The 27,737-nt window shown below is 39.3% G+C and overlaps 1 protein-coding gene across 1 annotated transcript; it reads left to right on the top strand.

Moving 5' to 3' along the window:
• Positions 1-1,971: 1,971 nt before the first annotated feature.
• Positions 1,972-19,944, top strand: LOC122667123 (T-complex protein 1 subunit theta-like). The gene is made up of 13 exons (XM_043863326.1): positions 1,972-2,213; positions 2,877-3,139; positions 3,241-3,387; positions 3,489-3,650; positions 11,025-11,102; positions 11,993-12,126; positions 16,436-16,508; positions 16,587-16,664; positions 16,790-16,912; positions 17,087-17,181; positions 18,554-18,763; positions 19,446-19,503; positions 19,609-19,944. The coding sequence occupies exons 1-13, from the start codon at positions 2,066-2,068 to the stop codon at positions 19,672-19,674; spliced, it is 1,635 nt and encodes a 544-aa protein (XP_043719261.1). The 5' UTR covers positions 1,972-2,065; the 3' UTR covers positions 19,675-19,944.
• The last annotated feature ends 7,793 nt before the right edge of the window (positions 19,945-27,737 follow it).

Genomic DNA, 27,737 nt, shown 5'->3' with positions numbered 1-27,737 from the left:
GTAATAGGTTCCTTAAGGTCTTAACTATAGGGTTCCATTAACTCAGCCCAGTCTCAAGTCCCAAGTCCCAAGTCCCAAGTCCCAAGTCCCAACACAACATGATGTAGCCCAACCTTAATCAACTCTGATTAAGTTGGGCTGGTCGAATTAGCCATGATTTTGGTCAATAGAAAATTGGAGTCCAAATCCTTTTGATGTACATCTAGGGTAATTACTCTCGAAAAACATCCAAAAACTACCCTAAAAACCGGTTACTTTTTGTTTTTGGGGTGAACCATTTTTTATTTTGTAAAGGGTCGATGTTCTTTGTGCTGTAGCGCAGACTACGCCTAGACACATGGGGTGATATTTTCGCCATTTAGGGGCGGGGTGGTCATTTCTCCCACCCCATGTGTCTGGGCGCAACCTATGCCCCCGTCATAGATAACATTTTCCTTTTTTAAAGCATCAAATCCTATTTCTCTTCCCACTACTTCTGAATTTATTATGTAACAAATTTTTTTATTTTTATTTTACAGGATTAGAACTCTCTAGGCTTCAATTAGGGGTGTCAATACCCAACCCGAACCAGCCCGGACCGAACTCTTAATGGTTCGGTTTGGTTTGGGCTAGCCCGATGGTACACCGGTAGCCCGAACCGACCTAACCCGATAAATGAGTAAATCAGTAAATGCCTAATGCCCCATTGCCCCCTAAATGTGTTGTGATAGTTTCTCACTTTATCTCATATCATTTGTTAGTGATTACCCAACCAATTGTATCCATAGGGCATAGGACATAGGATACAAAGATGCATTGTATTTGAAATATTTTATGTACTTAAAAGAGAAAGAGAAGAAAAATTAGCACTACCCGGACCTTACTAGTTATATAAAACCGGTACCAAATCGAATCCAAACCGATATCAATCCGTTATCATAAACCGAAATCAACACGAAACCAAACCGCACCGAAACCGAATATTTCTTAATGGTTTGGTTTCGATTTCTATAAAAGTCACACCGAAACCGGTCCGAACCGGCCCGTTGACACCCCTAGCTTCAATGTAGAGGTGTAAGTTTGGCCCTAAGTTAGGCCCTTAACTGCTCGAGCCCACCCTAAACCCGAATAGGGCATGACTGGATTTTTCAACCTAAGGGCAGGTTAGGGTTGAAATTTCCAGACACAGGTTAGGGCCGAGCTAGGGTTTAGGCCTCGGGTTGAGCTTGATCTGGCATTGTGTTAAGTTATGCTTTATCTTTTACAATTTTTTGTGTATAGTGTAATTGTCTATTAGATAAAAGTTTGACAAAAGTATTCAACATTTTAAGTTTTTAGGTTAAACTGTAAAATAACATCTCACTAAAGGTTTTCATATTTTATAGAATTGTAACTTAAAGTTGTATGTGTTCGAGATACAATGCCAATGGGGCCTAGGCTGAGAGATGTCAGCCCAACCTTAAGGCCAGGTTGGGCTAAGATAAGAGGATTCAGGGTTGGGCTAGGATTTTAAAAAACCCTGGCACCCTGTTTCACCCCTACTTCAATGTTTACCCTAGGTCTATTATAATTTGTAAGTAATCAGAATAAACAGTCGGGTGCATGGTTCTAAGAGTCAGTATTGAATCCCTATTGAATGATCTTGTGGATTGGGAACTGATATCAGATCAAGGGTAAAAAGACTAAATGATCTGATTTTTATTGAAAAGTAGAGGCAAAACTGTTCGATCCAAACTGATACGAGCTGATCTGAATTAATATCGGATCAGTATCGGCTGAGACCGATACCATATATCAGTATCGGCTGTCAGGACTCCAGACCCTACCAAGATCATAGACCGCAGTCTGAGTATATCATCTGCTAGACCCTAGAATCACTTTCGCGGTTGCTGGAACTTTGTCTAAATCGTCTCTACTATTTGATCTTTTTCTTTTCTAAAGGAGCATCGACTTGTAGCGTCAGTCTCTTAACACTTTCTTGCATAGCAGTAGAGATCGGTTGGCCATTTCTGGGTTTCTTTAGTAGCCGCCGCCGCAAGAAGAACCTTACGAGCTCCAGTCGGCGAGATTTGCTTCTGCAGCGAAAATGGGGTTCCAAATGCAACCATATGGTATTCAATCGATGCTCAAAGAAGGGCACAAACATTTCTCCGGGCTCGACGAAGCAGTCCTCAAGAATATAGATGCCTGCAAGCAGCTTTCCAACATCACTCGAACTTCGCTCGGTCCTAATGGTACTGATTTCCACATAGTTATTCTGGTTTCAGGTTTTATTCGTTGATTTTTTGAACTCGGATATGATCTGGAGTCTGGACTGGGTGTTATTGCATTTCGTACAAGGGATTTCGATTCATTGGTATTTTGGATTTTCACGGGTTCTTCGTTTTCATTAATGGAAAATGGTCACTAACTAATTGCTACTGATGTATTACCTCAGGTAAGGGGTTTCTTTAATGGCTAGGGAATGTTGAGGTAATGGTTCAATAAGGCATTTAACTTGGAAATAAGTAATACTATGTAGTATGTGGTTCACTGCAGTACTCTAGTTATGAACTTAGGAGTTCTGGTTTTTTCATTTCGAAGGGCATAAAACAGAGGAGGACGAAGTTATAATACAACCCCACAAAGAAAACCTTTGGTCTGTAAGCTTTAGATTATAAAAATTAGTATGATTTGTGAGTTGGTTGTGTTACCCGTAATGGGTACCAAAGCAAATGCTGCATTTTCTTTTTGGGTGTCTGAAAATACTGCTCACTAGGGCTTCCTGTGAGCTGTGCTTTCATATCTCAATGGTTCCTTACTAGTGCACATTTATTGTTTCTTCGTATCGATCTTTTATCTGGCTTGCTTTGACATTACAATGTGTTGGGTTAATGTTTTTCCATGATATTGTTTAGGCATGAATAAGATGGTGATTAATCATTTAGACAAGCTATTTATTACAAATGATGCTGCAACTATTGTGAATGAGCTTGAGATTCAGCATCCGGCGGCCAAGATTTTAGTTCTAGCCGGAAAGGCTCAGCAGGAGGAAATTGGGGATGGAGCTAATTTGACGGTATCTTTTGCTGGGGAGCTTCTCCAAAATGCAGAGGAGCTTATCAGAATGGGTCTGCATCCTAGTGAAATCATCAGTGGATACACAAAGGCTATCAATCAGGTTATGTTCGCAATTTATGCTCAGTGTTAATACTATTTGTTGTGTATTGGATAATGGTTGAATTGTCTCTCTTGTCTGAGTTCTGTCTCTGTGATTATCAGACAGTTAAAATATTAGAGGAGTTGGTAGAGAAAGGTTCAGAAACAATGGATGTGCGTAATAAGGATCAAGCTGTTTCCCGGATGAAAGCTGCTGTTGCTAGCAAGCAATTTGGACTAGAAGATATTTTGTGCCCCTTAGTTGCTGATGTAAGAATGAGCATAATTTATAATTGTTAGTTTTTTTAGTTTGTTGCTTCACCTATGTATGGTATTTTAATACTGCTAATGTTATCATCTCTTCCTTCCAGGCATGCATCCAGGTGTGCCCCAAGAACCCAGCAAACTTTAATGTGGATAATGTCCGTGTAGCAAAGCTTGTTGGAGGAGGTCTGCATAATTCTTCTGTTGTTCGGGGTATGGTCCTGAAGACTGATGCTGTTGGTTCAATAAAGAGAGTGGAAAAAGCAAAGGTATGCTTAAATCCATTAGTTCCTCGTTTAATATATGCTTCTTCCCTTTCATGTTGCCTACAAATGTGCTGCAGTAAGGCATACTTGGATTTTTCCTGTGCTTCCTGGGCATGTTTGTGTGATTTTCCTTTTGATAAAATTTAGTGACATAATTTATTGATTTTATCAGAATGTACAAGAAAGTATATTCGTGGCCAAGTCAATTTGGATGGTATGAAAACAACCAGGAAACCCTACCCTAACTAATGCCACTTAAAAGAGCATCCCAACCAAAAAGTAAAGCAGAATTTAACATCAGAAAAACTAGAGGACTGATGACCACTGAATACATTAACTTTACCATCCTTCTCACCACTTATGACTAGCTGATGGTATCTTCAATGATGCTGCTAAATTGGTAGGGGCAATGACTCAAGTGGATCTTTTTCTTAACTCCAATTCCTTGGACATGCGAAATGCTAAAATCAAATCAAAAGAATTGGCTGCCAAGCTGCCATGCAACTACAAAGTGTAAAAGAAAGTCACTCGCATGTTTCCTGTGATTCATTGCTAGTATTTTAGCAATAACTTTCGCAAATCACGTTGGACTTATAAGATCTTTGGTCTCTTGATAAGCTTGCTTGGTAACCTTTTTAACGACACCAAAAATACTAATGGGCATGACCTTCCAAAGGAGTTTGTTCTTCAGTTTTCTCTTCTTTTTGGAAAGAAATAAAACGACAACTCTAAAATAAGTTTTGACATCTTTTGACAAATGTCATCCCAAAATAAACCGGGAAAAATTGCCTTGACTCCATCTAAACCCCGAACAAAACTAGTGTATCTCAAAATACAAAATTTTATGTAAGCATAGTCACCATCCAACAACCCAAATAAGTTAGCATGTCTGCTTAATTCTTGATGCTCTTTAATCATGTATAAATCCAATTTACTAAAGAAATTCAAATAGCAATTCAACTTGACGCGTTACTCCGTGTTGCAGGAAAAATTGAAAGAACCTGGCTATTATTTATTTATTATTTGGATGGCATCACCTATGAATATTGCCTAATTATACATACATCAGAATAGTGACGGATCAAATTTATCATCAACATTGTCTATTAGGTCTGGTATAATGATATTCTGGGGCAGATTTCGTATTTATCTGTATATAACTTTCCAGTTAGCTTTTTGTGAGGTTACATTCTTGGAGCTACTTGTTAGAGTTGTAACAAATCAGGATCAGAAACCAATACCTGCAAATTAGAGTGGAAACAAGATAGATATTCCAGCTACTATGGGGATTGCGGGTTTCAGTTTGTGGCTTCTTACTTTTTATTTGTAGGGTTGGATAGATATGCTACAATCCAGCCATAGTTTCTATTTTGTAATGTTCTAGATAGTTTTTGTTTTGAAGGGAGACTAAAGTTGTAAGGGATCCTCCTACCATATTGGAGGTTTCCTATTTTGTTGGTTTCTATGAAGTTTTAAACATAGGAGAAGGGGCTTAGACCCTTCTAATGATTGAAAACAAATTTAGTTTTGGCTTTAGCCTTGTTGGTGTAGTGGTGATGCAATTCCAGCCCTCTTGATGGTGATTCTGATTGGACCTTATTGTGGCGATTCAATAGGTTGGATATGGTGGTGATTCCATTCTCACAGGCCAGGTGGTGAAGTCTTGGTCATATCCTTTCTTGTTTCTTCTTTCACATGTAAAAATGTAAAAAAAGGAGAGTTGGAAAAAAATTATGTTATCAATTTATATTTGTCTCATATTTTGATCTCGTTGTGATTGATCTCCCATTGGTTCTTCCCTAGTTCGAGATTGATTCTGCATTATTTGGTATCAGAGTCATGGACGGACGATAGACGGAGTCAACGATTTTTGAGTTCTACCTCCGATTGTAGGTTGTTCATGCGGATCTAACTCATCAACTTTTCCAAACTTGAGGACAAGTTTTTCCAAGGCAGGGAGAACTGATGCAGATCAAGGTAGGAATTTGGAGAATATTCTGGAAGGTCTAGAGGAGATTTGGGTGTGGAATATTCTGTTGTAGATATTCCAGCGACTATAGGGATTGTGGGTTAGTTTGTGGCTTCTTACTTTCTATTTTGTAGGATTGGATAGATATGCTACCATCCAACCATAGTTTATGTTTTGTAATGTTCTGGATAGTTTCTATTTTGAAGGAAGACTAAAGTTGTAAGGGGTGGTCCCTACCATACTAGAGGTTTCCTATTTTGTTGGTTTATATGAAGTTCTAAATAGAGGAAAAAGGGGCTTAGACCCTCCAATGATTAAAAAAAAGTTATGTTTTGGCCTTAGCCTTGTTGGTGCAATGCTGATGCTGTTCTTTTGGACTATGGTGATTCTGTTGCAGCCCACTTGGTGGTGATTCCAAAAGCCTGATTGCTGGTGATTCTAATCAGACCCTACTGTGGTGATTTAGTAAGTTGGGTATGGTGGTGATTCCATTCCCACAGGCCAGGTGGTGAAGCCTTGGTTGTATCCTTTCTTGTTTCTTCTTTCATATGTAAAAAAAAAAGAGTTCAAAAAGAAATTTCCGTTATCGATTTATGTTTGTCCCATATTGTGATTGATCTCCCACTGGTTCTTTCTTGGTTCAACATCGATTCTCCATTAGATATCCGGTTCTCCTTTGTATAAGACCATGGGAACCAAGTGTACTCACTATCCATGAGATGAAAAGGTTATTACACTTCACAAGGCCTAATTTCATTTTGTGATTGACAAAGAAATGATTTTTATACCCTGTTTCAAGCCCTGAGCCCCTGATACATAATGCACTAATCAGCCAAATGAAAACTCTCTCCTCTTTGTTCCCTTAATTGAATTGCAATTGAACTAGTCCCAATCTTTTCCTTTTACTCTACATGAAACAAGGGCTCTAAAAAAGAAGAGAGGCTAGAATATATTAGTAACAAGTAAGTCTTTTTTATGTCAGAAGTGCAAAGCTGTTTGACAAGAGACGGAAGGAAGGAACCCCAAAACCCTGATCTGACTGACAGCTAAAGGTAGGTAGCCGAGCACCGTTGTGTTGGAGCATATCCAAGAATCAAGTCCTTCGATTAGCATGAAGAACTAAGCAACGGCTGGCTGAGAGGACCCCAATTGGTCGAAAAAACCCACCGGAGCCACAAAGGACTATCTAAGTTGATTCGTTTATGCCGATGAACTCCCAGTGCATTATAAGAACTATATATATATAGGTTAGATAAGATTGTCCTCCGGATTATGTGTGGACCTGGTCGAAATCAATCCCTCTTTTTCCTGTGCTTTACTAGTAGGGCTATATATATGTATATTCCTTTTAATATACGTATTGTTATTATTGCTGATTCTTTCATTTTGATTGATGTGACCATCAATAGTACCTTGCCAAGGACATCCAAACTTAAGTTTCAGTGTTTGGTGGAACCTGGTTCACCCATTTCTTTTTTATCACCGATAGACCTTTGCCACTACTACTGAGTTGTGGGAAACTTTTACTGAGAAACATGCCTTTGTTTTTCTTCTTATGTCTTAACATTTTATTTTGATGGGTTATTTATGTCTTACCGTACTCCATGATTGGAGCCTCCTCCAAATTTGGACTTTGGAGAAGTGATAACATCCCCCAACTCCCTGTCATCTAACTGTCTTCTGAAAGAATGGAGTGATGTGTAATTCCTTTGTTGGTGGCATCTAAAGTTAGTCCAGCTATCGTTACAAGTCTCACTCAGTTCTTCAGAATTTTTTTTTAAAAAAAATCAGCAACAAGAAGATATTTTATTTCAGTAAGGAAAAAGAAGAGTACAACTGATAGTTTTATCCAATAAATATCCCTCAATACCCTCATACAATAACCTGAGTTATACAGCTAATGTATCTGTGAACAGACAGACAGAAAAGGTGTCATTCAAACAGCTCGGAGTCCCAGCTGAAAGTAAAACCATTCCTATCTGCTCCCAATAAATTGTTTAGAAGATAACGCCCAATTGATTAAATAATTGACTATATCAGCTCAAATTCTTGGTGGAAAAGTCTAGGATAATATTTTTCTGTTCCTTTCCTTCCAAAGATCCCACACCTCTGCATTCAGCAATAACTTCCATAGGACAGAATCTTTCAAACCAAAGGGACTCTTGGGCCATGAACAACAAAGTCTGTACACTTCAGGCCAGGTGATATGAACCTGGAAGGTTGCATGATAAGAGAAGATGGGATGCTGACTCCTCATGACCATAGTACTATATCTCGCGATATATCGGTATCTCGGGCCTACCGAGATATCCGAAATATCCGAGATATCGCGAATATTCCCGAAATATTGCATTTTTCTGCAATATTTCGGGGTCCATCTCGGGGTATTTGGCCATATTTAGGCCTGAAACTTCATGGACAGCCTTATTTAAGCTTAATAAACACATTTAAACCATAAAATTGTAAAAATGTGAATTCAAATTGGTGTTTTGGGCTTGCACCCTTGATTGACATACGGTCGCCGACCTTAATGTATAAATAGTTAAATACACATAGATTAATGAAATCACAACTTAAGTTACAAATTACAAGTGCTAAACTGCTAATAGTAGTTCTTGTGCCTCCCGGATCAATCCCACTCATGCCTCGCGGAGTCGGCGTCCATTGCTCTCTGTTTGAATGACATATGTGGACCACGGTATAGAATCGGAGAAGAAAGCGAGTGTAGTCATCCACAAGTGTCACGTAAATGGAATCATCAACGATCTGTAGGTAACCTATCCTAGGATATAAACTAGGGTTACCAATCGATCCATCCGTGAAGAAGAAGATGATCCACGTGATATGATGTTGGCGCCGGCGCAGAGGCGATGGCATTGGCTGCATGTATGGTGGTGAGGTTGGTATCTAGGTCCGCTTAGGTATGCAAAGATGTTATCTACAAAAGATGATCCAGTATGTCCCTGGGGCTGGGGTCGTAGTCATAGTCCCCTACCCCACTAAATCGCCCATATGATGATGATCCATCTCCATATCCACCGTAAGGTTGTGATGCACCATAATCCGATGCCAATGGAGTGGCATGTGCGTCAAAAGATGGGGCACGCCAATGTCCAGTCGGTCCTCCCCCTATCACCCATACTCAAACCACCAACGAGCTAGATAGGTTATCAATGTCCATTTGATCGGTTGCAACGTGTTTGTCGACCCCTACGCTTCTGTTGTATGTATGTAGGGGGCCTCTCGAGGGTGGGGGTGCGGGGCACGTGCTCCGTGGTCCGTATCTTGTGTGGCATGATCAAGCTGTCTCTCCGGTGAATCGGAGTGGGTCTACAGTGCCGAATCCGGGCCTCCTGGCCTACCACATAACGCTCTCGCATGCCGTCATATTCTTCACCAGATCACCACCACCAACATCACCACCACCAGCATCACCATCACCACCACCATCACCATCATCACCATCATCATCATTTGAGGACTTAGACCAGTCTTCATCATCAGCAACATTGCCACCAGTGGTGGAATGGTATGGGTGAGGCTTCCCTTGCATGTATCGACCCTCGTCGGCCATATACTCGTCCACATCGGCACCAATCTCGGAAGCTATCATGGGGTCGGGCCTACCTCCCTCCTCATCCAACACTGGCTCACCTCTATCCCTCACCCAATCCACAATAGGGTCCTCATGCTGCGAGTCAACTTGAAAGATGTCGGCTAGATCAATGGTGCCCCTCTGTCCCTCATGTCCCATGCGTATGTGTTGCGAGTTTCAGCCTCAAGTTGTAGTGCACATACACCATGTCGGATAAGCGTTGAGACCCCAATCTTGCGCCTCTTGGAGTGGATGAGTGCAAAGGTACTCCAGTTCCTCTCAAACCAGGATGCGAGAACATGTTTGGGCAAGGACTTTAATTGCTATTCTTCTTAAGTTTTCAATTGACACTTTTAGATTACTAATACACTTGTATAGTTATTTAATATTTTTCCCCTAACCCTTATATTTTTCACAAAATTAAAACCAATTTTTATATATAATGTTAATATAAGTATTGACCTAACACAACAAAACTATGAATTAGTAAACATAATATACATGTAATGCATCTCAAAACATATAGAAATAACTTTCATATTTTTCATTATTTTTTAAACTTAAAACTCATATTTTCCTTATTTATTTCTGTTTTTTAATTTTTTATATATTTTTCTTAATTTTCGAAAATTAAAAGAATTATTTAAGAGCAGAAAAATAAATCCGACACTGTGAAACCGTAGATCGGCCATTGGTGTCTAACATATATTTAATTCATTACCATCTAAGTCATATTACCCCTAATTATTTCCTATTTTAGTTGTAGGAAAATGAATTTTTAAAACCAGAAAAAAAAAAAAAAATACATATGGGAAAAAATTTCGACACCGTGAGGTGTAGATCGGCCTCCGGTGTCTAACATATATTAATATCATCAACATCCAACAACATTTGTACAAAGTTTTTTAAAAAAATTGTTTTAGAGAAATATAATTTACCTTAAATAATGAAATTAGGCTTGGATGATGAGCTTAGATGACCCTCCGACGTCTTCCCGCGACAAGGAGCTTCAATGAGGCTTGGAAGGGAGGAAGAAGAGAGAAAATTTCATTTTCAGCAGCTCTCGGTCGAAATATCGACCAAGAGCTGCGAAATATGCAATTTATAAGGATTTTGAATGTGACACTATTGTCACTTTACAATATCTCGCGATATATCGTGATATCTCGCGATATATCGTGAGTTCCACGATATATCGTCGAAATATCTCGATATATCGACGCAGTTATTGTACTTTTTATTTCGACCTTGTTTCGTATCTCGGTCATGTCGAGATTCACGAAATATCGCGATATATCGCCGATATTTCGCGAGATTTTATACCATGCTCATGACACAAGCCCTTGTGCTATTGTTGAAGCCTTGTCGAGAGCTGCCACCCACACAAAATTAGCTACTCTGTGGTGGAGCTCTAGTTTTCCATACTCTGCTGATGTGAAGAAGCATTCCCCTCTTTCTCTTCACATTTTCTTAAAAAGGAAATTGTAATATGCTGCCACTGAAAATCATCCTCTAGGCCTCCCTCCCAAACACTTCTTTCATCTTCCTGCTACCCAATGTGTTAACTGTATGACATAGCTAGCAGTTTATATACTTCCTCCGACTCCCTCCCAAACCCTTAAGATTTCTTGAATGACTTGTGTAACTGTTTTCTTTGTGAATTATAACATAACAGCGCATTCTTGTGTCTGCTTGGTTACTCTAGTTCTATTTGCTTCTTCTGGAATTTTTTTATTTTCTCACTTCTGTTTTGTGTGATTTTTCTTGTTCTCTTTATTTGATAATAACTTGTTCTTGATGCTCCCTTCTGTAGATTGCTGTTTTTGTCCAAGGTGTTGATACATCTGCAACTGAAACAAAGGGTACTGTTCTAATTCATAGTGCTGAACAGGTTGGTTTTTGTGGCTTGTTTGTACCTTAAAAGTCTGATTTATTTTAAATGAATTCTTCTGCCGGGTAAGCAATTTGATATGAATTATGCTGATGCTGTTTATCTTTACCTGTTCTGCTTTCCTTATGCACCAATAGTCATAAGGAGAGGGAGTAAAACCAGATAGTTATGTGCTTGCATAAATTTTCAAGTATTTAAGGACTAAGACTCTTGTTTTCCATTTAAGTAGCTATCTCCAATGGATTCTTTGGGATTACAAGAAATTTTTAATGTCTGCATGAACTGGATGCTTAGGAAGTAAGCTCTTTCATGATTTAGTATTTTGCTCACAACCTAGTGTTTTCATAATCTTACTTAGTTACTTACCATGAATGAAAAAGTGAGGCATTTTTTTGTGGTGCATTAAATGCTGGATGTGCCTCTTACGTTTGCCTACTTCAGCGTAGTAATAGTTTGAAAGATTTTGGAGTTCCCTTCAAATGGTAGAGGTGGCATTTCATGGTGGAATAGGAGTTAGTTTGTAATTTGCAGATTGTAGTTTGAATTTCATTTAGATCCTTTATCAATAGAGGTTGTTATTTATCCCCTCCCCCCCCCTCCCCCTAAAAAAAGAAAGAAAGAAGAAGCAAGGATTATGAAGGTAACTGGTAGTTAAACCTGGTCGTGGTGCTATATTTGTGAAAAAATATTTTGCATTCAATCTTGCCCCCATAATTGAACTGATAGAAACAATGCATGTGGACCTTTTGTTTTTTTTTTTTCTTCTGACAACAATAAAATGATTATGTTACAACAACAACTCAGCCTTATCCCATATATATATATATAAAGAAATATGTAGTACCTCTTTGGTTACTGGGAATTATTTGTTTCTTGTGGTAATCTTGCAGCTGGAGAACTATGCAAAAACAGAGGAAGCAAAAATTGAGGAGCTTATAAAAGCAGTTGTAGATTCGGGGGCTAAAGTTATTGTCAGTGGAGGAGCTGTTGGAGATATGGCATTACATTTCTGTGAGCGCTACAAGTAAGCAAGCCTTTACCTTTTGCAATTCCTTTATAGATCCTTGCCTATGATTTGCATTGGGATTAGGGATTGAATCATTCCTAGAGAATCCATGCATCAACACTTTATTGTCCTTTACTTATTTTTGTAGTTACATTAACATGTGTCATTTAGTTGGGAGTCATTTGCATATAGCATGCTGATTACAATTTCAAATATTTCTCAGCGGCAAATATTAATTGGTTCTTGTAAACGATTACGTTTTCTTTAATCGCTTCAATTGATCTTCATCAAGGGAGTTTTATAGGCGATCGACAAAGTCTTGCACATTGGCTTCGGCCTAGAAACAGCCACTATGCTGTCCAGTCATCAAGCCGACCAGCACATTGGATTTGTCCATCCAACTTGACCATATAGTTAACATTAGTTGCTTTTACAAACTGACCCTTAGTTGTGTTTTGTATTTCTGCCAAGCTGAGGAAGTAGATAACCTTATAAGTAGTAAAGACTTTAGTTTTGTTTGGTTGAGTGTCTAATTGAACCTTGGCCAGTGTGTAAGTGCTTTGGAGAGAGAGAAATTAAACCTCCTCTAGATACCAGTTGCTTTGATCTGTTTTCGAAATATAAGCCAGTCGAGAAGTTGCTGTATTCATTTTTGGAAATTATTGTAATTAGATGATGATAATACACAAAGTCAGATATGTATTTGGGTGTACCTTTCTCACTGAATTTAAAATTATGAGAAATCTAAGGTTATCTGGCCCTTTGGAATCAATTCTTTGTTGTGCAAGTACTAATTTGCTGAGTTGAGCTATTATTTGTAGGACAAGACTATTTGTCAGAGACATGTTGACGTGGACATGGATTTGTGCATTGACATCCATGGAAATGACAGGCTGGGATCAAAGATACTAATTAGAGCCTACTTAATGTGTCCAGTCGGAGGGTATATGGTAGAAACCAAGTATGAATATAACTCTCAATCCATACAACCGATGGGGCTGAAACTAATATGGAATGGAGGCCCTAATTGGGTGACTGGTTAAAATATCAAAGCAAGATGATGGTTAAATTGAGAGAAAGAAGGTTCATGCCATGGTTTCAAGGATCTGGATTAGCTAGGAGTGCTCCGGTTCATACAGTGGATTGGGAATTCTAGTTTCAATCACTAGAACCAAGGTTTATGTCAAGGAAGAGGTAGAGTGAAACCTTTCGAAGTCTGAAACTATGCGTCATGTAGCATACCCGAGCCCTCGCCTGTTCCTCCTCCGGCCTCTGCTGCCGGTAACCCCTCCGCATCTCCGCCTGTTTCTCTTCCTCGTTCTCCTCTGGTGACCTCTATCTCTCTCTCATCTCCTCCATCTTTACCCCCTGCTTCTCTGCCTCTTCCGCAATGGAGTTTTCTTTGTCAGTCCTCCTCCCAACCCCTCTGGAGAAGGATTTTCCCTTCGTTTCATAGCCCCCTCTCTTGAGGGTGACTCTAGAGTTGCCTTTTGCCCTCCTGGTCTACTTGACGATGCAGCAAATCTCTGGGGTAACTGTTTGGTTGACCATTTTCTTGGCTCCCGACCTCCTTTCCACGTTGTGAAGCTCCCACTGTCCAAACAATGGAGGCCCCTTGGAAACATTGAAACCTTTCTTCTGGACAACAGCTTATTTGTTTTCAAGTTCTCTAACGAAGCCGACAATAGCTGTGCCCTTGAAGGAGGCCCCTGGCAAGTTGGGAAGAAGCCTTTAGTTCTCCGGCAATGGCAGTGTCATCTCTAACTGAATCGGGTAGATTTCTCTACCATCCCGCTAGGGATCTCCCGTCCTGGGTTGCCGCTCCACTTCTGGTATTCAGAAGGTCTAAGAATGGTAGGATCTGTTGTGGGTAATCCCATCTTCTCAGATGTTAGAACTATGAGGAAGGATCGGCTGGCCTTTGCTCATATTTGTGTTGAGATATCTGTAGAATCTCCTCTCCCTCCTCTCATCAAAATAAAGGAAGGAGATGTCTACTCTTTTGAGCAAGAAGTTCATTATGATTGGAAGCTTCCCCATTGTCTCAATTGTAAAACCTTTGGCCATGAATCGTGCTTCTGTGCCCCAAAGGTAGATTCGATTGCTTGTGAAGTTGCTACTGAAGTCGCTTCTCCTCTGTTGAACCTCAACCATGACGCTATTGAAGACGCCACCCCCGTGGACGATCTGCTGGACCAGTTGACCTCCCGAAATGGCCAGAATTCCTCTCACAATCCTTCGTCTGCCATTCCGGTAGCCTGTACTTCCCATGGCCGGAGAAGAAACAGACATCGCAGGTCTCACCACAAGGAGATCCCGGCTTTTGGTTCTCCCTGAGGCCATCCCCCCTTTGGTCTGTTGGTCCCCTCAAAGGTTACCCCCTGGTCCAAATCGATTCCCCATCCTTCAGACCCATGGTCTCTATATGACGATGTAGCTAACCCATCTCCTGATGAATCAACCTTTGTCCCTCTCTCCTCCAGCCAGCCAACCTGTCGCCTTTCTCTGTTCTCTGCAACCAGGCGACCTGTCGCCGGCCCCTGCCAACCTCCTCTGCTCCACAGACTGTCCAAGCCGCCTCCTCTTCCCCTCTCTCTGCACCTGATCCTTCTCCTCTGTTTTCTCCCAGACCTGTCCCTTCGTGCCTGGGGATTTCCTCCTCTCTCAAAAGGCTAACCAAGTCTTTTCTGAACCCTCGATCTTCCCTTTCCCTAGTCTTACCCTCCCCTAACGCAAACCCTGTGAGCCCTTCTATCTCCTCGCCCATTCCCTCTCTAACCCGGCCCAACACCCATTTCCTTTTGGCTGACCCAGCTAGGCCTAATGGGCCCGCTCCTTCTTGTTCTAATCTGTCTGTTCCCCCGTCTAAAGCTCCCCTCTTCGTGTCTTTCGCCGCCATAACCACAACTCCCCTCCTTTCCCCAAGATCCGTCCCTAAATTGCCTATTCCCTTCCCTGCCTGGAAAGGTCTTGCCTTTGAGCTTGGTTTAGAGATCATGCCCTCTGTCGTGTGCCACGGATCCGTGATAGAGTGGTTTCGTTGAGGATGGCTTCGATTGTTCTTTGAAGGCCAGGCACTTTTCTTTAGTGTGCTAATTTTGTTGAGGCTCTTGTCCTCTTTTGTTTGTCCTTGCCTTTTCTGGCAGGACCTTGTTTTTTGGCTCGTGCTTGTATGTTCCCTATCCCTCCTCCCTTTTTCTTTCCTTTGGTAATGAATTTTTTTATTCATCCAAAAAAAAAAATGTGCCCAGTCAACAAAACTAGGCTCAGGAATTGGAAAAGATGGAGAGTGAGATTCTGTTCTAACTCCAATTTGTTGGATGTAATTTGTAGCTTAGGAAAATAATTTCAGATTATATTCATGCTACTGTGGAAATCCATATTATGATAGGGAACTGACAATTAATAGATTTGCAGAAGTAGGTTGAGTTATTGGACTAAAATGGTCTGTGTCCAAGTTGTAAAATTTCCTCGAAGGCACTATGAATGGTATTTTTGATTATGGGGTTGATTGGATATTCTCTAATTCTCTATTATCTGTATTGGTGGAGCGTGAACAAGGCTCCTGTGGAAAGAAAGGCAGCAACATTTTGGAGGATGATTCTATTTGCAACATGTTGGAGCATATGAAGGTTAAGGAATGCGTCCATTTTATAAACCAAGGATCCAGCTAGTAGGGTAGCAAGGAACCCACTGGTATATGGGACAACTGGATTGATTCTGAAAATGGTTATGGTGGTTTTTGGTTAGTGGCTTTGATAAGGGAGAAAGTGATGGAATGTATGTTGTTTGAGGGTCTTCTGGGGGACTGATGTCAAATACAGCATCCTATGCATACAGGCTGCCCTTTTTGGAGATCATTAATACTATTTTTTGCTTAAATTTGCTCCCAAAAAAGGGGTTGGAAGGGGGGTGTACTCTGAACTGGGTTAAATGACAACAACATAACTGTAATAGGGAAGGGATAACAGAACCGGATGTAGGATTTAAAACAGGGAGTGGATGAAGAAGGATCAGACCTGTTGTAAGCTTCAATGTGGATCGAACCTCCAAAACAGATGCAATCACATGATAAGTTGCAAATGTCAGGAGCACGGTCTTAGTTTTGGATCGAATCTGCAAAAGAAGGATCATCACTTTGGCCTTGAGCTGTTGACTTAGTTATTTTCAATGGGAAGTTGCATATGTTAGGAGCGCTGTCTTAGTTGCATATGTTTTCTCTTTTGTTTTCGTCCATCTATTTTTTCTTAATTAGTTACTTTGCTTCTCTTAAACAATATGGTTAGCAGAAAGAAAAGGGACTGAATCTGGCATTGTTTGCTTACAGACTCATGGTCTTAAAGATCAGCTCAAAGTTTGAATTAAGACGTTTTTGCCGTACAACCGGCTCTGTTGCACTCGTAAGTATCTCACCGGTTGATTTTATACAAAATTCCTGCTGATGCTCCCCTAATACACTTTTATCTTCTTGTCCACAGCTCAAGCTTAGCCAACCCAGCCCTGATGAGTTGGGATTTGCTGATTCTATTTCAGTGGAGGAAATTGGTGGTGTTCGGGTATGCTGCTTTGACCTTCCATTGTGGCAGCATCTTGATTGTATTTGTTTTTATCCTTTTGCATTGTTGCTAAATGTATACTTCCCTTTAACTGCTAATGAGCATACTTTTATTCAAACTCATAGGTCACCATTGTGAAAAATGAAGAAGGTGGAAACTCGGTATCAACTGTAGTATTACGAGGAAGCACTGACAGTATATTAGACGATCTTGAGAGGGCAGTTGATGATGGTGTAAATACTTACAAGGTATTCTTTTGGAGAAGATAACTGTAATTCAAATTCTTTGCATAAGTTAATTTTGAGTACATTTTAAAATTTTAGTTCAGAAATGTTTCTTTGGGTGTCTTAGAGCTTCAGCGTCTATCATATAAGAACTCCAAGGCCAAAGTAATGATTGGATAATACATCTCTCTATCTCAGGCAATGTGCAGGGACAGCCGGGTTGTTCCTGGGGCTGCAGCAACCGAAATAGAGTTGGCAAGAAAACTAAAAGAGTTTTCTTTTAAAGAGATAGGGTAAGTCTCTCTCACTCTCTCTCTCATTTATTTTTCTTCTTTTTTGTACCATTTGAGTACATTTACGGTTTTCTTCCGTGGGCTGCAAAAGCCACAACATCACCTTAATGGTCCCCTGTGATAATCCCTGATTGTGTAGGTTTGTGGTGATGCAGGACAGTCTAGTGTTTAAAAGATTTTGGTCTAACTACTAGGGAATCATAGTGGGAATATGGCGGTTAAGGTAAATTAGGACAAATCAGAACAGGATACTATTATAGGTCTATGAACAGTTACTTTTGGGGAGGGTAGAAGAAGAAATAGGAGAAATGTTTTCTGTTGGGGGGGGGGGGGGGCGTACCCCTGCGCAAGACACATGGGGGGGGGGGAATGATGGCCCACACCCCATGAAATGCAAAATTACTCCCTGTTGATGCTTCTACATGTGTTCCTATTGGCCCCCGTGCAAGCGTAGGAGCCGCACTCCCAGACAGAGAACACTTCCCCTAGAAGAATATAGTACTTGAGAGTAACAACAAATAAGTAGTAGCAGCAAACTAACAGCAAATTATAGGACAATTCGATAGTGGCCAAGAGGAAGATGACCCGTAAAATCTCTTTCAAATCTTCATATCCAACTCTATTCTGTTCCGTATGTCAAGTTGTATTGGAAGAGTTACGGCAATTTCAAAAGCAAAGAAATAAAATAAAGACAAACTCTAATCTAGGACTTTCCATGCTTACCTTAACCCTTGTCTGAGTAGCTATCGTGACTCTTCTAAGAAATAATATAATAAGCCAAAAATTCATATAGACCCTAAACCTTATTGTATTTTATATATAGACTTATTACATCATTAAATCCAAAACTTAAAACTCAACTGATACTTCAAGCCCATAGGGCATACCCAGTGCACAAGGCTCTCACTAGAACTTGGCTTGCTTTATTACAATGCTCTCGATGTCCTAAAGAAATCCCAGAGTGCAGTGTTGAGAGAGTGACTTTAGCACCCTCAAGGTGATTCTCCCACATCATGTAGTCTAACTAGACATCAATCAGGGGAAACTTTAATCTTCAGCAGAAACGAAATAAACCAGATCAAGAGGCAACTGCTGGTGCAAATCCTTAACTGCATGAGTTGAATCTATATAAGTTAATCAATTTGACAGCCTTCTCACCTATCTTGTCTCCCTTTCAAATCCACTTCAAGATCACGACTCTAGAGGGAGAGGGGAGGTTTTCTCCTTTCCTTTTCTAGTAAAAGAAGAAAACAAAATTTTACTGAGAACATGGATACATGGCTAAGGTTCTACTGTTCATTTATTTTCATTGATTTATTCTAGCATGGCTAGCGGGGTCTGATTAGAAGTATATCAATTTCTTCAATTGCAGATTGGATCAGTATGCTATAGCCAAATTTGCTGAAAGTTTCGAAATGGTACCTAAAACTCTGGCTGAGAATGCTGGGCTCAACGCAATGGAGATTATTTCTACCCTATATGCTGAGCATGCAGCTGGAAACACCAAAGTTGGAATTGGCTTGGAGGAAGGTGTCTGTAATGATGCTACAGCTATGAATATTTGGGACCTCTATGTCACCAAGTGAGCTGTTTTCTGACATTAATATCTATATGTTATGAAACCATCTGATGTTTTTTACAGTGCTCTTTGACTATGTGGAGTTGGTTTTATTTCATCTGCTTATGATAATACTTGTTGGGAGAGTCATTTTCTGAAATGATTATCTCTACTGTAATGGAGTTTCAATAACGTGCGATGAATCCTAATTAAAGGCACTGGAACCAACAACACATTTTCTTTTGTGCCTGCATCTTGCTCTCCCCAGTCCCCATATATAGTTTGAAGTTTACTTTCCTCACCCCTTCTTATCTATCCTTCTAATCTATTTTCCTGATGGTCTTTAACATTCTAGCCATTGCCTTGTATAAACTGCTGTCAGATTTGGATGCATTTGAGATGATTTATGTAGCTAAGATTTGGAATTGTAACCGTGGATGTTGAAGGATGTAAATCGAAACTAGAAAGTTGGTTGCTCTGTAATATTGGTTGAACCACGTGATTTATGCCTCATCATGATTTCTTGTTTTCCCATTAGAGCAAATGAGGTTCCACTTTGAGGATTAGTTTTAAGAAGAATGAGCATGATGTATTTAATATTTGCTATGTATGAAGACTTTCTGCTTTTTGTGTATGAGTATGTAGTTCCTAATATAGATTGTTCTAGGAAATTTATTCGAAATATATTTGTTGGGCTTTGTTCCAGGTTCTTTGCTCTTAAATATGCTGCGGATGCTGCCTGCACAGTTCTTCGGGTAGACCAGGTAAATGTCTGTTAGAGTTTAATGGTTTTCCTTGTGCTGCAGGCCACATAATGCAGCTATTGGTAGTTCCCTCCTAATAACCATGCCTGCCTGCTATGTTTGCAGATTATAATGTCAAAACCAGCAGGTGGCCCAAAGAGAGATCCAGCTGCAGGGATGGATGAGGATTAGCTTCCCCGATAGTGGTTTAATTCAATGGTTGCGACAGTAATTTTACAGGCATGTTCTCTGTCCTGGGTGAGGGATCCTCTAGTTTCCTTTTTTTTGAGTCCTAACATGTGGCAGAAAGTTTTGATTGCATGATAGAAAAAGGATGAACTTCCTTGCGAACACCACTTTGTGAATTGTTTTGATGAGAATTGGTGTTCTGCAACTCCATGTATGCCTCGTCATTCGTGTAATTTACAGTCATGACTTCAGTTGCAGTGAGATTTATGTTTATTTGTGTGTCTTTCTAACTTAGTGTTGCTGATTTGCAAGGCCTGGGTTTTGTGCATATATCTGTGATCTTCAGTCCACCACTTAATCATTCTTACAATGCCACCCTTAGAAGTAACAAATACACAGTTATCATTGCTTAAAAATAAACCTGAAATATGCAACAAAACAGGAAGAAACTTCCATGGTCACAGTTCCTTCTTCGGATTAGGTACCAACTCCTCCAGCACTTGAGAATCTCTCCAAACTTGCCCTATTTGGCACCTCATCTCAGCTGCCGCTTTGAGTCATTGTAAAAGGTCCATTGATTCTGCTTCAGCTTTGCATCCTGCCAAACCATGGTCCGTTCTTTTTCTTTTCTTTTTTTTGGTAAAAAAACCATAGTCCATTCCGGCTTCATTGGTTAGGGTATTATAACAACCAGTGCATATTACAATAAGATAATTGAAGTGGGAAGTGAAAGCCGAATTGATTATCAATTGATTTTGGTTTAGACAGTTAGGTTCAATTTCAGTAAATTGTTTTTGATTTAAAATTCACATCCTTTCTCTTGTTTGGACTAAAATTTCTTCCTTCCTATATTTAAGAACAACACATGTGGCGAACAAGATATGAAGTGACTCATAACATTACAATCGTTAAATTTCCTACTTTCAATCAAGCCCTAGCTTTCAAAGGTATTTATCATCATTTCATACATGGGAGGCTGGAAAGAAAAACAAGACCATGAGCTCTATTAATAAAAGAAGGGTAAAGGTTGGGGATGCTGGGGTTGTGCCAGCCTGAGTCTGTCTTTCTCCTACCCAACTATAGGAATTAGGAATGACCCCCTGCCCTCCCCCATACCACCCTGTCCGTTGGTCACAACTACTACCTCCAGGAAAGCTAGCGGTGTGCCCAACCCTTTCCTATCAAAGATTTATTCTTTCTTTATTTCTCAGAAAAGAACGAGTCTGGCATTTTCTTTGATTTGATGATGGGAGAGAGTTAGGCATGTCACCCACCCAAAGAAAGCGGGCGGTCTTGCCCAATGGGAGGGGCAGGGTGGTCCTTTCCCTTTGATGATTTAGAGTTTTGGGTTATGTTGATGTTGAAAATCCCTCCATACATCTTTAGAAGCCAAGATTATTGGTTTCACCATGGCATGTATAATTCATCAATTTTTGTTTGGTCATAGCAAGTATCCCTGAGGCCTGAGGGTTTGATCCATTATCCAAAGTTGAAGCATGGATTTTGTATTTGTCACAAATTTCTTAACTAACAAAATAAATACTGAAATGCACAAAAAAATGTTTTCTTTTGAACCAAAAATAGAGAGAAGGGGGGTCCTGAATTGGAATCTAACTCCTCTTAGGTTCTTTGCCCGGTCAGGTTCATAGGTTCTTCTCATAGGGGGCTGGAAATGACAACCTCACCCCTTGCCCGAACACACTACCCGGGTGGGGTGAGGTCGTCATTTCTGCCCTCCCTATGAGAGGAACCTACGATCCTGACCAGGCAGGGAACTTGAGAGGATTCAAATGGTCAACAGATTCAAATGGTCCGAGTGGATTGATTTTTCTTCCCCCAGTCTAGTGGGATTTTTAGGTTAAGGGTGAGTGGGTGAATCTATTGGATTCAACCTTGACCGTTCGATTAAAACCTGTCGTGTGGCGCCTTCTCAGATGTGCATTTGATTGCACTTGTGGATCGTGCACTTGAGATGATAAAATCCATAAACAAAGTACTTTGGAAGTGTTTTTATTATGTTGTAGGGAAGATGATCTCACACTATCAATTTCTCTTGCCCCCTGGCAATCTCTCCCTTTCTTGACACTCTCCCTCTTTACAAACCTTATAGTCTTCCCTTATTTAATGAACAAACTTTCCCCTCCCCCTCATTGTTGTGGCATATGAAATGCCCCCACACTGAACCCTCTCCCTATGTTATAATATTTTGGGAGGGGGATAGCTGTCAGGTGTATGGCTCCTACACCAGTGCAGGGGCCAATGAGAGCGCATGAAGGCATCTAACAAAAGTGAGATTTTCAGTTCATAGGGGGTGGAGCAATCATTTTGCTCTTCCTATGTCTAGGCACAGGCGTCACAGAGCTTGACAACCTTCTTTTCCTCAAATGTTTTTTTTAAGGAAAAAGTTCTCTGAACTGGTGGCAGAATCTCTCACTCACAAAATACCACTACCCTATATTGAATGAAGGGTTGTGGACCCTAGTAACCTCTCCCATCTTTTTATATAGTCTCTCACAACTGAATTGGATGAAGGGATCATAAATGTGTGTACAAGTTTTCTAAATACAGATCAAAAGTGGTACATAAAAAGTCTATAGAAAAAGTGAGTCTTAAGTTGCCATATAGACAAACAACAATTCAGTCCTATCCCAACTAAATGGTGTCTTAAGTTGCCATATCAATAGTAAAAACAGAAGAAAACTAGCACTACAAAGAGGTATGTCTATGAACCCTATAAACCAATCCCCTCTATTTTCACTTGATCAAAAGAAAAAAATGTGAAAATAAATTCAATCTAAAGTTATTAATTGGAATGAATGAATTGAGTTCATACGAGGTACTTGTTTCATAGTGCTAGCTAGCTTTCCTCATGAAAATAAACTCACTTTCGTTACTATCACTTGTGAGGAAAATAAAGTAGTATTGATTAGGTGGAACGTGGCGTTCTCTGTTGGGGGAGCGTAGCCCCTACATTTGAAGGTGATCCAATGAAAAAGCAAGCAGAAGCAACATGGGTGAGATTTTCACCTTTCATAGGGGGCGGGGCAGTCATTTTGCCCCCCTCCTCACACTGTGTCTGGAAGTGGATGGTACGCTATCCACAGAGAACTTTTCTCCATAATTAAAATAGTATTGAATAAGTGACATTATGAGATACAAAGATTATAAGAAAAAACTCTATTTTTTTAATTTTTAATTTTTTAAGAAAAGTTATTCACGTAATGAAATGGAATCTTTTGCCTAAAACGAGTTTTAGTAATATGGGCTACCCCGCTGCCCCGCATGGGTAGGATTGCCTACACGGATCTAATCAAGTATATTAGTTGGATAAATCATATGGGCCAAACTATATAGATGGCCAGTTGATCCATATAATCATTAGTTATCTGAAGAAAGGAAAGAAAAATTTATTTTCTTTAAAAAAAAAAAAAAAAAAGGAAAGAAATTAGACCTTTAATCATCCATGTGAGCCAACCCCTCTTCTTGTTGCTCTTCCTTTATTAAATAAAGACCTCACTACTAAGGGAGAGAGGGGTTTTCATAGCAATGGACAAACTAGTGAAGAGAAGAGAAAGATGCCCACGATTTAATTTTGTGAGGTATTTTTCTTAAATTTTTTTCAATTTTCTTTTATCATTTTCTTGTTGTGAACGAGGTATCATGTGAATTTAGATCATTATGCTTCCATTTTTTTGCACTAGAGATTTAGGCAGTGTTTGGTATGCATTCTAGATCGATTTCACATTTTCGAACAATAAAATCAACTATTTTTATCATCAAAAAATGCAAAATCAACTTGTGAAACTACGTCTTCACATATCTATTGACAATAGGGAATTCCTAACAACGAGAAAATTAAAGTTTATCTCGAAAATGGAGATGAGCTTCTAGCTCAGTGGCAGGCCTCCATTCAATCAGAGTGGTGTAAGTCCAAGGGATCGAGTGATCGACTCCTAACCCCCATCTTCTTGACTATAGTAATAGTAGTTGGAGGTACTAATCAATAAGTGGGCTTAGGGCCTCTTGCTGGCTTCTAGTGGGTCCCTTGTCTTGTCCTTCGTGGGTCTTGCACCAAAAAAGAAAAAAGAAAAAAAAGTTAATCTCCCAAATATAATCCTAATAGAATATAAGGAAAAAGATGTCTTGTATTCATTTTCTCTCTCCTCCTTGAATATTGTGGGCTCCCTATGTTATGTATGGGATGGGGTTCAATCTATGTATAGATGTTATATTGGTTCACCCTTGTAAAGGTGTAAAGGATGTTACTTTGGAGCCTTTGGTGTATCTTATCGGTTAAATACGTGACATTTGGTATTATAGCCTACCACCAATCCACCACATCATTGATCCAAGTTAACACATAGTTATCTAGAAAAGGGTTGTCCGGTGTAGAAAAAGCTATCAAGAAAGGGTTTTCTGGATCGTAGTGGAGCTGCTAGAAAAAAAGTTATCTACCACTTGACAAGACCCTGGAGAAGAGTGAAGTCACTTGGAATGGACTACCTACCGATAGAGCGGAGTGGCTTGTAAAAAACTTTTTTTTTTTTTGATGAAAGTGTAATTACACAAACCACACACCAATCCCAAAAGGTTAACTGACTTTTACTCTTTTAGTTGTAAAAAACTATTTGCTACCATAGTGAGAACTAACTAGAGTGTTTACAACCGAAAAAAAAAGAAAAGAACTAACTAGAATGGCACCCCTTGGAAAAGGTTACATTTCGATAGAGCCGCTTGGAAAATGCTATTTATGGCCATAATGAGAGCTAATTAGATTAAAGCTGTCGAGGACAATGGCTACAGAAAGCGTAGTGGTCTGTTATGTATCTGATGGGTTTTAATCTAATATATGAATATTAAATTAGACTAACCTAACATAAGATAGGTTAGAAGACTTGATATAACATGTTCCATCTTCTCTTAAGTTTTTGGGTTTTTTTTTTTCTTTTGATCAATCAAAAGGCTTTTTCGGCTCAAAATTTTTTCAAAACATAGAAGAAAAGTTCCTTCCTAGTAAAAGAGAAGGATTTACAACCAAACTAGGTGGATAATAATGATACTGTCCCATGCATTGCCATTGATGTGATGTAGGAAATTCTTCCCACACCGGCAGTGTGGGAACCCTCCTCTACAAAGTATCACTATTTTCATTTTTTTTATTCTAAAGTATCAAAATATATAGGCAAACGCACCTATCATTGCACGGGCAAGGACAGTATCTTTTAAAAGATTCTTAGTGTCTTTTACCCTTTTTCTTTTTTATGGTGCAATTAAAAGATTCTTAGTGTCGCGATTGATTGACGAGTGCCCCCATGGTTTTAAATTATCATTTTATAGGTAGATTTATTGGCTTTTTTTCGTTAACTATTCCATGATCAATATGATGACCTTTGGGTAAAATTTATCTTACATTATTAATCTAATCACTATTAGAAAAAGGAAAATCTAATTGTGATCACATTGATTGCAATTAGATATGAAAATCATTATCTCATTTTGCCATATAGAAAAAGGCAAAGAGATCGGTATCTGGGCCTTCAGAGCTTACATGTGCGCGTAAGAATCAGTTTGGATGGAATTTTTCACCTTTTCATGGGGTTGGCACAATACTTTTGTGCGCTTCTATGTCTAGGCGCAAAAACCATGCAAGCTATACGACCAAGTAGTATTCTTTAAATGTTACCTATGGATATTAATGAAATTTCCTTCCTTGACTATTTCTCAAATTTTAGCTTCAAATTTAATCATTTAACTTTTTGTATTTAATGCTACTCTCATGTTTTTCTCCCTACACCCTACTATAAACCTATGCATTCTCTTGTAGCCCCAATTTGTGTTTTAGCATCTAATAGTTTCGATTAAACTGAAACTTCACATGTGAATAGGGGATCTTGGAATCTTTATATTACTAATCTTCAGCTCAATCCGAGCTTCTACAAAGTAGAATCAAGGCCATGGATATAGTCTAACTTGTAACCAATGTGATTACAAGTAGAAGCTTCCTTTACAAAAGTAGTACATATGAAGAGAGAAATAAACTGACTATTTTTTTTATTTTATTAATTCAAGGCAAAAGGTAAAAGTTTTTATGCCCGATCGTGCATGTGCACAATCTGCATTAAATACAGTTAGATTGGCAAATGACATAAAAACCCCTCCACCCCTTGTTTGATGTAATTGATGGGAGAATCTCTTTTGTACGAATACCTTCCCCTTAATTTAATTAATCAAGTCATGGAAACAATTTACCAACATTATCATTTACACTCTTCAAAAGAAAGGAGTGAAGCTGAAAGAAGTTTGGTGTGGTGATAAATCCTTGCTTGGATTTCTTCCAATTCCATCCCGATCTCCTTGGCCATACGAACTGCTAACCCTTTTTTTGCAAATCTCTCAACTTTCTATGGATGTTTTCTTCAGACAATTAGATGATATTAGGTTGTTAAATCGGCTAAAATCCAAGGCATGTGTAGCTGCTAATCAGAATGTCCCGTGTCTGATGGAACATTGTAATAGTTTGCCCCCCTTTTAATTTAAAATCTTCTTTCACCAAAAAAAAAAAAAAAAACATTATCATTTACACCCAAAGAAAAAATTATCAATATAGAGAGAACCCTAAAATCAAAAGGACAGATGACCTCACAGAAATGGGCCTTATGGGCCCTCCAAATCGAATCAGAGATTGTGAAAAACCAACCATATCCAAACCCAAACCATAATATATTTCATGTCTCTCTCTCTCTCTCCAAGAGGTCAAATATCTCATTCTATAAGCAGACGAACAAGCGTGGTCATCTTTGGTTGAACCCTAACCCACACAGACACCACTATAACTAACTATCTACCAACTTATCAATCTAAACCGTCCATCCATGGAACTGGTCTACTAAACGAAAGGCTCAGATTGAGTTTGGTGTAATAATCATAGTCAACTAATAATCATAGTCAACTAAATGACAGTGAGATTATACAACATTGATTAGTGCAGCTTAACTGTAAAAACGAGAAATTAAAAGTTTTCTTTCCTTTTCGGTCGGTAGAAATGTAGTTGTGTTGCTTCATTGCTTCCGTTATATGGTTAATTTATTGTCTTTTTTTTTTTTTTAACAAACCTAAGAGAAAACGTAATTTAGACACTCTTAAGAGTTAATTAAGCCCATTTTTAACGGACACGATTGAGAACCCCCAACATCTATCTGTTACAAGTGATCAATCCAAAACAAATTTGCAGGTTTTCCTTTAATTTCTCCCGCTTTCCGGCGCCAAATGTTTAAAAGTTTTGAATTAACTGTCTAAATGTTTGGCATTGTTGGCTTATTGTAAGAGATATAGGATTAAATTGCTCCGAAGTGGGACCTACCGCTTTTTTCTGTCTTGGTCTCTCAATAAATCAAGCGATTGTGATCATTTAATCAGGTCAATCTTTGACTTTCAAGATCTCCTTCTTCGAGATTCCTATTGAATGTTTGGCCCAACAACTACCTTTGGTTTGAATGCTCTTTGAAATAATAAACGAACATTACACGTAATACACAGTGAAGTACAAGCACTAAACGATATGGTAGTTCGTAGAGTGGAACCTTTCTCCACCGTTGAATAAAAAAGTGAAAAAAGATCTAATACAAATTTGTTTGTCCAAATTTCCTTGGATTCTGGTTGTGGGTCCCATCCGTACAGCCACATACTACAAATCCTAGATCAGATTAACGTTGAATTCCCAAAATTATGATCTAATAATCTTTTTCGGAAAAAGATCTCTACTTGGTGGTGTTTCCTATGCTCTCTCACAGAGGCATAGGACATCATGAGATGACGTCTCTACCCCCTGAGGTAGATTCTCAAGCGTATTCACTCATTGACCCATACTTTTATGTAGAGACCATGTGACCAAGTAGAGATCTCTTATCCAATCTTTAATCATTAAAAGGAAAAGAGAACCCCACTCGGTTGTGCATGTAGCCTCTATGCCTTGATACAGGGCACATGAAATGACCATCGCACCCCTCTGAAACCCCGAAAAGCATGCATCGAGCTCTTCTCCTGGGTGCTCCTTGGGCACTGGGCTC

The sequence above is a fragment of the Telopea speciosissima genome, chromosome 1 (assembly GCF_018873765.1).
Source record: "Telopea speciosissima isolate NSW1024214 ecotype Mountain lineage chromosome 1, Tspe_v1, whole genome shotgun sequence".
NCBI lineage: Eukaryota > Viridiplantae > Streptophyta > Magnoliopsida > Proteales > Proteaceae > Telopea > Telopea speciosissima.
Note: the sequence above shows the minus strand (reverse complement) of the source record. Positions and strands in the feature narration are given on the sequence as shown.